At 38.0% G+C, this 15,424-nt stretch overlaps 1 protein-coding gene across 1 annotated transcript in view; it reads right to left on the reverse strand.

Annotated features, from left to right (window-relative positions):
* Window positions 1-15,424, reverse strand: part of neto1l (neuropilin (NRP) and tolloid (TLL)-like 1, like) — a 103,019-nt gene that overhangs the window by 1,390 nt on the left and 86,205 nt on the right. Inside the window, exon 8 of the mRNA XM_047150218.2 lies at window positions 6,602-6,715. Within this exon, the coding sequence (XP_047006174.1) occupies window positions 6,602-6,715 (114 nt within the window). The remainder of the gene's footprint in view (window positions 1-6,601; window positions 6,716-15,424) is intronic.

Raw genomic sequence — 15,424 nt, forward strand, 5'->3', positions numbered from 1 at the left:
GGTGCAATGTAGGCAAAATTTTATATGATATTATCTTTTATGCATATTTTTTAATTGAATTTTTTTTTTATCTAAATAGAAGCTTTTAACTTTAGATTTTGAATTTAATATTGTATATAAAAAAAAGTCATTATTCTAATAAATTATGGTTTCTATATGTAAAAGCACATTCACAGAGACTTGTAAAGCAGACACTGCAAATCTGCTGTTATTTAATAAAGAAAAATGTAATCATTGATATGGTGAAGTTGTCTGTTAGGAAGCATTTATTTAACATTACATAGAAGAAGTCTTCTATGTCGCTGCTTTGTAACTGTCAGTAATTTTTGTGCGCCACATTAATCAAGAGAATAGAAAATAGACAGACTCGTGAGGTAAATACTATAACCTAAATTGACAGAACAGTCTTGCAGATCTAATTGTATCTATAAACTTAAAAAAAAACCCCTACAATGTGTTGTTCTTTAATAAATTAAAAATGGTAACTGTTGGCAAATTGCTGTGGTACAAGAGAAACAAAGCACATCGTGACATTGGAGATTCCTTTTTTGTAACCAAAAACTAACGTCCCCAAAACGTTGCAGAGAGGATTTTTTTTTGTAACAACCTAAAAATAGTATTGTTGGGTCTGAGTCCACCTTCGTGTCGAGACCAAGTCCTTAATCAATCGAGTCCGGGTCCAAAAGGGGGCCAAGTTGGACTCTCGGCCAAGGCAGAGTCTGAGTCGAGTCCAGAAAGTAATTAAATTGAAAAAAGATTTGAAATTGCAATTGTAAACTCAACACTGAGCTGTTAAATTAATATTTTAACCTCCACAAACTAATGGCAACAAAGAACGTAACAAAAAATACCACATCTTACCATTGCTATTTAATATTTTTATTTCATGTCATTAGCACCTCAACTAGTATCCTATCCAAAAATGGTTTCAAAGAAAAAAATGGATATAGAGGTATATGTAGAACTTTTATTATATTACATGTGTATGAAAATAAGGGCGCACGATGGCTTAGTGGTTAACACGTTCGCCTCACACCTCCAGGGTCGGGGGTTCGATTTCCACAGTGGCCCTGTGTGTGTGGAGTTTGCATGTTCTCCCCGTGCTGCGGGGGTTTCCTCTGGGTACTCCAGTAGAGTTACATTTAGCAGCATGTGATAACAACAAGATTCATGCTTTATTACTACTTTTAAACTGACAACAAACTAATTTATGAACACAGCTCTGTTCTTGTAACTTTTTTTCATTTTAACTCCTAAAATCAGCAGGGTTTATGATATTTACTACATTAAGAAGTACATTTCAAAGGTACGGAGACATTCATTAATTTCTTGTTATCTTAATTTTATGTTGTTATTTTTTTTTTTTTATCTTTCTTTTCATGTTACACATGACACAGACTTGACTGTACTCGGAAAAGAGTCCAAAATGTCAGAGTCCGTGTCAAGTTCAAGTACAAATTTACTTTAGTGTGTGAAGTCCGAATTCATTCATAATTGGACTCGAGTCTGGACTCGAGTCTGGACTCTAGTCTGCCTGGGATCGAGTACCCCAACATTCCCTTATGGTTATTTTTTAGGTTTTCTAGACTGGGCTAGTACATTAATATGTTAACTGAGAGTTTATTTGTCCCTCCTAAAGATTCTATGTAGAACCCTTCATAGAACCCTTCCCACTATAGGAAGTAGGTAGGGTAAAAAAAAACCAACAACAACAACAAAAAAAAACAACTTAATTATTTTTTTAAAAAAACCTTGAACCCCTTATTAATAGTATAATCTTGAGTGTTTAATATTTACTCAGCAATCAGCATCTTTGACATATGTAAATTAAAACTACATGGGAGAAATCCAAAACCAAACCTCTGACATTTACTCTATCTAATATGTATGCTATGTTAAATACATTATAATATTACAGCTAATTTGTAAAGACAATGAAGAGTGTATTCAATTAGGAACAGCATGCTATAGCGTCTAGAAATCTAGCTTAATCTAACAATTTGCTGAGCAAACCTTCTCTATTCTCTACACACACTCTGCTACATGTTCCCCTTCCATCTCAGAACTCGTATAAATCACCGTTATTTTTATATGTGACCTGAATACAGTCATATACAGTTGTAATGAGTAGCTGGAGGTGAGCATTTTCTCCATGGTACTTTTATAGCATGAGTGTGCTCCAGAGAAGCCATTTATAACTGCTATAATAAATGTGTAAGATGGCCGCAGGTTTGGGAGCATGAGGAAGGACACAAATTTGTATGCTTAACATGTTTATTGTGCTGCTGATATAGCAAGAGTTGCTACACCAGGCAGGTGTAAAAAGGGGAACTTAGAAAAGGCATCTTGCTGCAGCCGTGGCTCGACCTTGGTGAAAGTGGGCTGACTCTTTGTGTGCCAAATTGTACCTCAACTACCGATCTCAAATTTATTGTCAACTCTATACAAATTAACTCAATCTATACACATGCACTCAGACAAATTCAGGCTGATTAGCAGACGGTCATTCTAAGTTCTTCAGATTAACAATAAATGAACGAAAAACAAGAATAGCTGTCGCAAAATTCCCAATTCCACATAAAACTTACATAAATATATTGTTTATACACAAAATATATAATGAATATATCATAGACTTAGAAAGGCCTACGTATTTGAAGCAAGTTATGATCGGTTAATTTTAGAATATTATGTTAGTGTAAAGTAGCTTCTAAATTATTCTATTTTGTATTTTCCTGATACATTGACATCTGACCAGCAGATGTCACCAGCATGCAGCAATCTGAGCATTTCCCAACAATTGTTTGCCTCAGATTTAAGCTCAGCTTTATATTTGTGCCTATTTAATCACTGCTTAGCAACTGTTGCTACCCACCAACACCCTGTCCTATTTTAAGTACTTTAGTAGGTGCACCATGTTTCCCTATGGCCACATAAATTACATTATGGATTGGCGTGTGTGGTTGCGTTTACCAATAGCCAAATACAGATATACAATCTATGTCATCAAGTAAAACACCAGCCTTGAAAACCCAAACACAAGTAAAATTAGCTGGTATGGCAATTGTTAGTGGGGCGTAGGTTTGATTCTGACATTGGTGGGGACATAAAAGCAGTTCACAGAGACAACAACATGTGAATATTCAAAACTTTAATTTCAAACACACATGGATGAACCATACAGTACATCAGCCTAACATCTGTCACTATACTGAATCTCATTACTAACATATCACCATGTCATTGTTCGACCTCACCTGTGACCCTGTCTCTCCACCTGCCAATTGATTTGTCCTGTATTTTCATGCACAAAACAGAACTGTTGGTATAAGGATGGTGTCTTTCTCACGTACCGGTAGCCTGAATTAGGTGTATCTAGTTGACGGAGCTTTGGTGCTTCATACAATCGGATGTAGCTACAGCCAACATTAGCAAGAAACGGCAAAGCCAATCCTATTAGCGACTGTTAACCGTTTGTGTACCATAAATTTTGCTGATGCCTGTCTTGGCCAGGATGCTCTTGTAAAAGTGATTTTTAATCTCAATGAGACATTTCATGGTTAAATAAAAGGTTAAATAAAAAAAATTTAATAAGAACCACAAGACACAGACGTGTAACAGTGGTTATATTTATGGTTATATATAAAGGTATTTTAATTGTTTGATAAAAATTATAGGGACATATCCCTAGCGTCCCTACTAAATTCGATGCCCCTGCTCTGTTTACTTGTAACAGGTATTAGCATAAGGCCAAAGTAATGCAAAATGTTCTGTTAAGACTTACGGTTGCTAACAGTAAGTCTGTAAACACTGAGTGAAGTGATTTGAGAAGGCTTTACTGTTTCAGGAATTCAGCAAGCTAACCCATTCATAGCTGTAAATGTCATGAGCAAGACTTTGTATTCAAATTGTAACTTAATAGGCAGATTGAATAAGACTGGAGTAATGTGCTCTGACTTTATTTTCCGGGTAAAGACTGTATGCTGCGGCATACTGAATTAGCTGACTCATCCTTAAAGAAGCAGCAGGGTAGTCAGCCAGTTAACATATTAATGTAATAGCTCAGTCTAGAAGCTATGAAAGCATAGACTACATTCTCAGCATCATATATAGGCTTATCACACCTCTTATTTTGATCATCTTTCTTAGAGGAATTTGGCAGCTTAACAGACGCTTGTTACATGTGAAGCAAATGATAAATCATACCAACCTACACCAAGCCCTCAATTGTTGCTTTTGGTATCACAGAAAAACCTTATAGTCATGACACCACAGTTTCTTATCAAATATAGATACCAAGTATTTAAGCTCTTGGTTTATCTAGCTACCAAGTCTTATAAAGTTAGAATGATAACAGAAACAGGACAAAACCTTTATCAGCAATTTCCCTCAGATGTTATTAAATTACTACCACTCAATACAACTAAAAATTACACTTTGATTACACTTAGTGTTAAATACTAAATTAACTTCCATCATCTTAGTCATATCCTGATACATAAACATTGCATCTTGAATGCACAACTGTCAATGGACTCATGTGATGGACTCATTAACATCAACATTAGCCAATGTGAAAGTGGCCTTTAATTGCATAGATTTTACCCTGGCTTCCTTTGTGACCTCGTGGACTATTATATCTTGCTCTTGGAGTGAGCTTTGTTGGTTGACCACTCCTGGGGAGAGTAACAATCGACTTGAATTTCCTCCATTTTATACATAATGTCTGTGGATTGGTGGAGTCCAAACTCTCTAGAGATGGTTTTTTTGTAACCTTGTCCAGCCTGATGAGCATCAACAACTCATTTACTGAGGCCCTCAGAAATCTCCTTTGTTCGTGCCATGATACACTTCCACAGACATGTGTTGTGAAGATCAGACTTTGATAGATCCCTGTTCTTTAAATAAAACAGGGTTTTCAGTCAACACCTGATTGAAATCAAATGACTCTAATTTAGCGTCAAATGAACTGAAGGTTCACATACTTTTGCCACTCACAGATATGTAATATTGGATCATTTTTCCTCAATAAATAAATGACAAAATATAATATTTTTGTCTCCTTTGTTTAACTGGGTTCTCTTGGTCTACTTTTAGAACTTAGGTGAAAATCTGATGACATTTTAGGTCATAATTATGCAGATATCTAGAAAAATCTAAAGGGTTCACAAACTTACTAACTGTATAGTGTTTTAGCTGTGTTTCTCTATGTAAATTGTTTATTAAGCACAAGCAGACCAATTTAGAATGTGTAAGATTTATCAGGCTGTTCATACACATTTGTGATAACTGCTAATATTCTAGTGAGTACTGGACAATCTTATGCACTGAAATAGAATTTATATGCATACTTATACAACACCCCAGGACTGGGAAAACATGGGTCTATATTAAGTTGTTCATATCTGTATTATCATCTTTAAGTGACGATGACATTTGCAGCATTTGTTGATAAGTGGCTCACTAAATGTTCAGGAACACCCACATGACTCAGGGTTGCTGAATTTGATTTTTAAATAATAATAATGGATGCTTTAAAATGCTTTTTTAAAGACCTTAACAAAAGAATACCATGTCGATACCAGAATTACACCAGATACCCTGTTTGAACCTCAATTTTTTTTTATTCACATTGGACAAGAAACCAAATATCTCACAAGGAGGTACAATGGTTCACTCTTGGTTATTTGTAATTTTGTCTACCTTGATAAACAAATTCTTACTTACTTTTGTTTTACACTAAAACAATGAACAATGGGCCTTATTTATCAATATTTTAGTAAAGTTGTGTGTAAATGTTTGTGTGAGTCAAACAGAACAAAAAAAAAAATCCACCAGATTTACAAACGTTTCATAAACGCTGAGTTTTTTCATACTTGTGTACATATGATAACGAATGACAATCACCCCTAAATTACTAGGTGTGTGTATGGCACAGCTGATTTGCATTTAGTGATGTCCACAAAACTCCATAAAAAGCAAGTTATTTAGACTCCAGTCCATGCCAATAAAAATACACTTAAATATATGTAACAGCGTAACACAACCTGAAAAGGTTAAAAGTGAGGTGAAAAGAAATTACAAGCAAACATGGACAAAAAACTACACTGTACCCAGGTAATCATGGACACCAAGCACGTTACAGAGAAAGTTTTACATTTTTATTCTTAAAGTGTTTCAGTTGACATGCTAGAAGTATTGCACAGCGTTAAAAAGAGATACAGTGGCAAATGGATTCGATTTACAAGCTACCATTCATCGTCTGAAAAAAATCATACCAGTCTTTAAACATCCTTTCCCTCGTAAGCATGGCAAGCACTAAATCTTCCATCAGCTTAGGGATTTGTTTGCGTCTTATGGCTATGCGCAGACATACCGGCCCGTCCTCCGTTTCTACTGCACCATTGGTAAATGTTGAGTTTTATTTGTTTTATTCATGGTTTGTGTTGGCTCACTATCTTTATTTTTCATATTCTTTAATTAATGGCTATAATAGAAAATGCCTGGGTTTCCCAAAATTTTCTCAAAGGTATTCTTAGTCCCTGACCTTGTGAAATAGTATGAGGATGTGTTATTTAAAGAAACAAAAGGTAAGACTCACCTTTGCAATGATTTTCGTCCCATGGATACACACAATTCTGGATGCCATTACACACCAGTGAGTTGTTGATGCACATGTTACTGTGACAGAAGAACATGTCAGGCTCGCAGGGAGCTAGAAAAAAACAAAAGTGAATTAAATTTTCAGTTGCACTTCATTTTTGCCCATGACATACTAGGGTGGTATGTGAACTTTCTGAATGCCTAGCACTGGTGCTAGAACTGTTTAGCTTTTGTAGCAAATTAAAATAGAAGCACTGAGAAGTAAAATTTATATATCTTTTTTGATCATATTTGTAAGCTTGAAAGGATTTTCAGTCTAGACATGACTCATAGTCCCAAATTTCAGAGTCAGACTTTCTAACAAGGTTAATTACCTTTGAATGTCTACATACACCTTTGGTGGAACTATGCAAATTGAACAGAAAGTCATATTTGTTTTGATCTGAAGTCACTGTAATCATTGTGAGATTCCACATTCTGGGAGTCATTGACTCTGATCAGGACCATGCTCATGAGTGTAATTTAAAAGTGTGTGGTGTTTTATTCTGGGCAAATCACTCACAATTCAATATTATTTATGTTTGTATAAATTGTGTAGTGTGGCATAGATATAAATATGACCATCAGATATATACACCACCAGAAGGCTGAGATTGCTAAGATTGTGCCTGGTTAGTCATTTGACTCACATGTTGCTCATTAATTCACTTACTGCCAGTGTTGGGTAAGTTACTCAAAAAAGTTACCCATTATAGATTACTAACTACTACTTTAAAATTGTAATCTAATTACATTACTGAGTACTGCATGTAAAAAGTAATCAGATTACTAATTACTTTACTTTCAAGTTACTTTCAAAACCTATCAAAGCGACAAAAACTTGCCTTGGGTGTTGTCACTGTTTGTAGAACATCTGGGTTATGCATGTAACCTTGTTCTCTGAGAAGGGAACGAGACGTTGCATTAGCTGAACGCTATGGGAAGCGCCCTCACGCGTGACCGGTATCTGAAGTTTGTGTAACATCATGCCTATTTATAGGTCTGCCATGATCAGGTGACGTGGCAATTAAGTGCGTCGTGTGATATATAAACGACACCTGTGAACCGCGCCGTCAGACTCTATTATCTGAAGCGAAGACACAATTCACAGGCGTGCCCCAGTATGACAAAGCTACGCAATGTCTCGTTCCCTTCTCAGGGAACATGGTTACATGTGTAGCCCAGACATTCCCTTTCAAAGGGAACTTCACGTTGCCTTAGCTGAACGCTGTGGGAATGAGAATACCCACTCCGTCATACTGAGGGTAAAGTGAGACCGTGCGCCTCATAAGCGATAGAGATAGCTTCCACTATCCAATTAGAGATGCGCTGTTTCAACACAGCATCACCGCTGCTGTTGCTGTCAAAGCCGACCAGTAGATGCTCTGACTTGCGCCACTGGTGGAGAGGTGGCCGTAAGTACAGAGAGCCCTTACTGGACACACTACTATCTGGACAGCAGATGTAGGCATGTTAGGAATATCATCCAGCCTAGGATACAGGAAGGCCTTGGCTAATCCAGGGGTAAAGTCAAGGCAGGAAGGGGCAACAGAGAGCATGTAGATGTCTTACTCGCTTGAGAGATGTCAGGGCCAGTCAGAAGCTTCTCAGAGGCTGACTCTAAAGGACCAAATGTGGCACCTGACAGACCTTCCAGGACCAGGAAAAGGTCCCAGGAAGGTATGCGTGGTCTGCAGATGGGTCCCAGCAGCCTGACACCACGTATCCCCCAAAGTTAGAGGATGTTGCACCACAGAGGCTCCATCAGTAGGCACGTGGCTGGCTGAAATGGCAGCCATGTAGACCCTGATTGTAGGAGGAGCCAATCCCGCTGAGAAATGTCCTTGTAAGAACTACAGGACTGTAGCTATTGCGCAGTTTGCTGGGTCGAAATGACGTTCCTCACACCACGAAAGAAAAAGTTGCCACTAGAGTGCATACAATTTCATTGTGGTTTGCGTTCTAGCATTCCACATGGTCTCTACAACCTCAGTTGTGAGACCAGAATATATGAGCTGGTGCCTCTCAGGGGCCAGACCCACAGTTTCCATAGTTCCGGCCGAGGGTGATAAATCAGCCCTCCAGCTTGAGACAGTAGATCCCTGCGGATGGGAATCTCAGAAGGAGGGCCGTGTAGCAGGTATATTGTCTCTGAAAACCATATTCAAGCTGGCCAATAAGGTGCTACTAGCAGCAGACGTAGACAGTCTTGGCGAACTCTTGCTAGAACTTGTTGGAGGAGAGTGATCAGGGGAAAAGCATACAGATGTGACCTCGGCCACATGTGCACCATGGCGTCCAGTCCTAATGGTGCGGGAGGAGTGAGGGAAAATCACAGCGGGCAGTGTGTTGTCTCCTCGGAGGCGAACACATCCACTCCCGCTTGGCCAAACCTCCGCCATATGGACTCCACCACTTGCGGCTTGAGCCACCAATCCCTGGGCCTCAGCCCTTGCCTCAACAGGATGTCCGCCCGTACATTCTAGTTGCCTAGAATGTACATTGCACTCACTGACAAAACTTTCCCATTGCCCATAGAAGAATTAGTTGCATTTGCCTGAACAGGGGGCGTGAACATAATCCTCTCTGGTGGTCGATATATGAGACCACTGCTGTGTTGTCTGTAAACGAATGGTGAACTTGCAAGTGAGGAAGAAAGAATTTCAGTGCTAGAAATATGGCCCGCATTTCTAGGCAATTTATATGCCACTACAAATGAGGGCCGCTCCAGAGACCGTGAGCTGGACAGCCATCTAAGTCTGCGCCCCAGCCCGTGAGGGAGGTGTCTGTCATTACCGTCTTGTTATAAGGACACACCCCTAGATTGTGACCCAAGGTTAGAAACCGTGGACACTTCCAAATACTCAGAGCATTTAGGCGGATGAAACCCCCAACTTGAAATGGTCTCCTGTGTAGTAGGCCCAACGGTATGACGTTGGCTGCTGCTGCCATAAGCTCCAACAGTCTCTCATAGAGACTGGAGGGGATGCCAAGATCCAGCTTTATCTTGCTCAATTTTGAAAGGATTGACCATATGCATGTTGGGGATAGAAACACCCTCATCGTAGTAGAATCCTTATAACCCCTAGATCAGTTGTCCACTGCACTGGAGAAAGCATACTTTTCTGAGTTCAATCTGAGCCCCAAGCTCTTCATGTGGGCGAGAACATCTCGATGTTGAACCACCAGTCCGCCAGTTCCCTGGATCATGCTAGAATTAACCAGTTGTCCAGGTATTTTAGTACACAGAAGCCCTGGAGTCAAAATGGAGCCAGAATGATATCCATGCACTTTGTGAAGATGTGAGGGGATAAAGCTAGCCCAAAGGGACGAACACGATCTTGGTATGCGTTGCCTCCAATGCAAACTTCCTGTGACTGGGCGATATTTCTATGTGGAAATATGCACCTTTTAGCTCTATCATCACAAACCAGTCCTCAAACTGAATCTGTGGAACAATAAGTTTGGGCGTCAGCATCTTGAACCTGTATGTTGGAAGAGTACAGTTCAGATGACGCAGATCGAAAATTGTCAGCATACTCCTCTATTTTTTGTGGGCCAGTAAATAACGGCTGTAAAACCTCCCTCCCTCAGGGAACGGGGTACATGTTCTATGGCCCCTTTGTCCAAGAGGGATCTTACTTCCTGAGCTAATGTCAGGCTCTGCTCTGTGCTGACTCCTGTGGTGAGTACACCTCTGAATGGGGAATGGTTGGAAAGATGTAGTGTTACATTACAACCACTAGGAAATGAAATGTGGAATGCTGGATACTTTTTTTTTTTTGCACTGGGAGGTTGTAGTGTGTTAATAAGAATTAGTTTTACCTACATGCCTGTATACAATTAGTTGCTTCTGGCTATAGGTGGACTTTTGTATATTTTATCCCACTCCCTTCTGCTCTCACAATCCCACTGGATCTGACAGTTATTATTTATGTTGCACCTGCCAGTACTATCTTCAGACTAACATAGTTGGCTCTATTTACCAAAATATAAACAAATTATTAATTTAAACCACAACAAGCAGGGTTGTATGATGACATTGCATTGCTGCCTCAAAACTCCAGTGTCCTGAATTACTTTCTGAACTAATAAGTTCTCTGGTTTCCCATGACCCTGAGAAGGATAAGCGGTATAGAAAATGGATGGATATATTATATATATATATATATATATATATATATATATATATATATATATATATATATATATATATATATATATACACATACACACACTGAGTAGTTTTGCAGAATTTATTTTACAAGTTCTGAGCCGTGTTTTGATCACTTTTCCTCTGTGCACTGTTTGTTTGACTGTGTACTGAACCTTGCCTGCTGTTGTTTACCTGCATTATTTGGATGTCCCCTTTGTTCCTGTTTGCCATGCAGTTCGCCTTGGCCTGTTTGACAACCTTGATATTTGGTTTGTGATTTGGATTTGTCTGTCTTCTTTGTAAATAAACATCTGTACAGGAACACTTTTTCAGTGTACCTGAGATGATGGTGAAATACACTACAGCACTGATATTATTGTGAGGCTGTGAGCAGACAGTGCCAATGCGTTGGGGAAAATAGCGACCATAAATGTAAAAAAAAGATTTTTCTGACAATCAACCATATTTTTTAAAACAATCCCCCCCCCCCCCAAAAAAAAAACAACCCATGACTTTTTTCAAGTGGCTTCAGAAAAAAAGAAGTCCAAAGTCAAATATTATAAGTGGAATTGGCAACTTTGATAAGTATACCTCAAAGCATCAGATTCATCCATGCAGGGGAGCAATGCCGAAGCACAACCCACATAATTTTTTTTTTTTTTAAATACCTCCACAAGTAACTTGCAATTTTATGTTTCAAACAGAGGGGCAAAAGTTCAGTACTAAAGTTTTAAATTCGACAAACAAATAAACTGCTAAATTGAAATTTGTCCTCACATTTAAGGATTTGGAGACAGTTTTGCATACTTTTATTACATCACATCTTGATTATTGCAATTCCCTTTACATGGGAGTTAGTCAGTCTTCGCTTTCACGTCTGCAACTTGTCCAAAATGTCACCGCTAGACTTCTTACTGGTACGAGAAAAAGAGAGTATTTAACCAGTCATGGCACCTCTACAGTGGCTTCTGGTTAACTATAAAATCAATTTAAAAATTTTATTGTTTGTTTTTAAGGCACTACATGGTCTGGCTCCACAATACATCAGGGATGTATTAGTGATTTAGTCCTTACACTTCAATCTACTGATAAATTACTGCTAACCATCCCATGTTCACCATTAAAACACAAGGGTGACCATGCTGTCTCAGTAGCTACCTTTTAGTGTAATATCTGCTTCAACCATTGACAAATTTAAATCTTGCCTTAAGGACTAACTTTTCTCCTTGGCATATGACTGTATCTAACCCTTGGTATTTTGTCTACTTAGTCAGTTTAATAAGGAGATTTATAATTATGTATATTTTTTTTGGTCTTTTTAACATTGATTGTTCTCAGCTGTATAGCACTTTGGTCAGCTTTGGCGGTTTTTAAATGTTACCTAGAAATAAACTGAATTGAAAATTGAATTGAATTAATGTCACGATTCAAACTACAGAGACGGAAGCAAGCGCAGATTCTTAAACGTTTAATAACTAACAAACATACAAAACACTCCACAACAAGGAAACAAAATACTGTGGCAAAGACAAAGGTATAGTGAGATGATAACGTGAGACAAAGAGTGCATTGCAAACTGTGACTATATACAAGAGTGCTATTTACCAGGAACGTGAATCAGGTGCAGGTGGTCATGTGACAATGAAGCAGTGGCTGTTGGGAACTGTAGTTCAGAGTTCCCTTACTGATTTCATGACAATGAAATGCTTATACTGTACTGGTGCTAAAGTGCTACTGCTGTCTTTACTGTATTTACTTCAGTTTAAGTCAAGGTTAGGTATAAATAAAACCATGGTTCTGCCTCACACTGTTCTGGATGCTGAGATCTTCATGGTGTACCATCACTGTTTGCTGAATAAAGAAACGCCTCCCCGTGCACAGTGCTGTTTGTCTGTCTGTTCATTTATAGAAAGAGATTTTATACATCGGAATCTAACAGGCCTTTCTGTATACATCCCTTTACCTTTCTGTGTTTTGAACCTGAACCATTCCTCTTGACTCTGCTTTAAAATAACACACTGTATGTGTCTGTTTTTGAATTATTGCTGAAAATTGGACTGAAGAAGAAGCCTTTATTTGTCACATATACACAGACAAATTCTTTTCTTTGCATATCCCGGCTTTGTTAGGAAGCCTGGAGCAGAGAGGGTTAAAGTTCTTGCTCAAGAGACCAACAGTGGCAGCTTTGGTGATGCTGGGGCTTGAACCCCTGACCTTTTAATTAGTAACACAGAGTTATGTATGTAGAGTTATGTAGTAATGTATTTATAAAGACAGGAATTTCCTACAATACCCACAATGTTATTTGACTACCTTCTGATAGTGATGTCAGTGGGAATTAGATCTCTCTTCATCTATACCTAAAGAGACTGATGCAGTGCTTTATTCCTTTAATCCGTCCAGTTCTCTCACCTTATCATCTATAACTAGTTAAGCTGTGCCTCTGCTGTAATTCAGCACAAGTGCATCATACAGCTGCAGTGCATTCTGGAATTTGGAGTCCAGTGTTTGCAGTGTCCACCACATCTACATTGGATTTATCATTAATATCATATTGAACATTGCTGGAAAATGGAGTGAGAAAAGAAGCACTTGATATTAAACCTGACCATTATGATTTTTTCCCCCTCCTATTAAACTTTATTGTAACTCTGCTAGAAATGTGCTCTTGTGATGTAGGCACTGAAGAAAACCGTTAACTTCTCATGGAAAAAAATATAGAATCAACCAACAAATTACCAACGGAATGGCTAAATATTTATATAGCTAGAAAGTTTTTTTTTCTAATTCTATCTGATAAATTAACACAAAGCTATGATGCAGAACTGATAAAACTGACTACAGTTCATAAACACAACCACACCAGTATATAGTATATTTGATGTTAATGTGTGTCTACAGTAGGGCATTTGTAAGGGTGTACTGTATATTATCTACAATGAGGCTAGGCTGTACCACACAGTTTGGTGGAAAATTGCTATTAGTCATGCTCCCTGAATATTCTAGTGCTTTCCTGCTCTGCCACATGTGAATCATCTCATTGAGTCAAATCAGCTCATTAACACACCATTCATGGGTACAAAGACACAGAATTAGAAAACCCTAATCTAGCAATTTTACTCTAATGAAGGGTGTGTTAATGAACTGGTGAGCTGAATCAGGTGTGGTAGAGCAAGAAACACTCAGAAGTGTGCAGAGAACTAATGCAGCAGGATGTGGGAGTAGAGAATTACTGCATTAAACATGTGCATTTAGAGCACATATTGAATTTTGAAAGAGGACTTTCTTAAAAGCATCTCAGGACTCAAAGGCCACAGTGAAGTATTGATATTTTTACTCCCAAGTAGGATAGCAATGACATAGTAAATTAGGATGATTCATTGCTTTAGGTCCAACATGCTCATGGTTTTTAATCACCAGGTTCATCTCTCCACCAGGTGGTGCTGCAGCTCTGCTGAATAGCACCAGTCTCAAAAGTTATTTACTTCTAATAAAAGCAGCATTTTGCTCCTTTATGTGCATAAATGAAATAATAATAATAATAATAATAATAATAATAATAAATGTATTATTATTATTATTATTGTTGTTGTTTTTATTATTATAATAACTATAAATGGAAAATATGAATACTTTTATATATACATTTATTATTGTTGCTATTTTGTTATGATTATTGTTGTTTTGTTAAATGAGATTAGATTTTTTTCAGAAAGCAGCTACTATAATTAAGCCATTTTTTTAACAAAAGGGGAAAAAAGCAAGGTAAATGTGGGTGATAAGACAAATATATTATGATTCTCAATGGTATTTCTATGATACACAATGTAGAGTTGGGGGGGAAAACTGTGATGATTTATATAATGCCTATAAACAACATCCACAGTACCTCAGAAAAAGGTATTGTGCCAATCTGTCGGTTTTACAGTGATTCACAGAGACTTGTACACAGGACCCTCCTCATAATCTACGACTAATAATAAACACAAGGATTTTACTGCACCAAGACTGCTAAACCGGTCTTCTTTTGCTCCCTGAATTTTGAATGAAATTCTTGGGCATTTGTCTGCCCTTTTGTTTAATTGTTACAGTCTCTCCTCATAAGCATCAAAAGACATATCTAAAATCATGTCAACATTAACAGAGTCTGCCATTTCGTACCAAATAGCAGCTAAGCTGCTAGCTGAAGAGCAAAGTGACAGCTAGCGTGCTAGACTTATTAACAACAAATTTCAGAAATAAATATCAATAATCAAACAGAATTTAATATGTATAGTTTATTTGCATTATTTAGAAAACTACACCTATTGTACGCTCCAAGTGATTCTGACTGGTGCCGACATGTTTCAGTCATGTTTATTACCATTTCACTGATTGGCACTTGATTACATTGTTCCGTGTCAAACCAATCCTCACAAGGAGAAGCCGTGCATGCATGGTGGGACAACATCCAACATCTGTAGCTGTATTCATATTAGGATGCTTTTATGCTCACAGTCCCACAGCACATCCAACCTTCATGTCCACTGTTCCACATAAACAACACAAGCAATACAGATACATTGTGGCACCCAGGTTCAGGGAACAGAGCAGTGAGTAAGCAGAGCAGAGTGAACCCTAGAGCCC

The sequence above is a fragment of the Ictalurus punctatus genome, chromosome 23 (assembly GCF_001660625.3).
Source record: "Ictalurus punctatus breed USDA103 chromosome 23, Coco_2.0, whole genome shotgun sequence".
In the NCBI taxonomy this organism is placed as follows: Eukaryota; Metazoa; Chordata; class Actinopteri; order Siluriformes; family Ictaluridae; genus Ictalurus; species Ictalurus punctatus.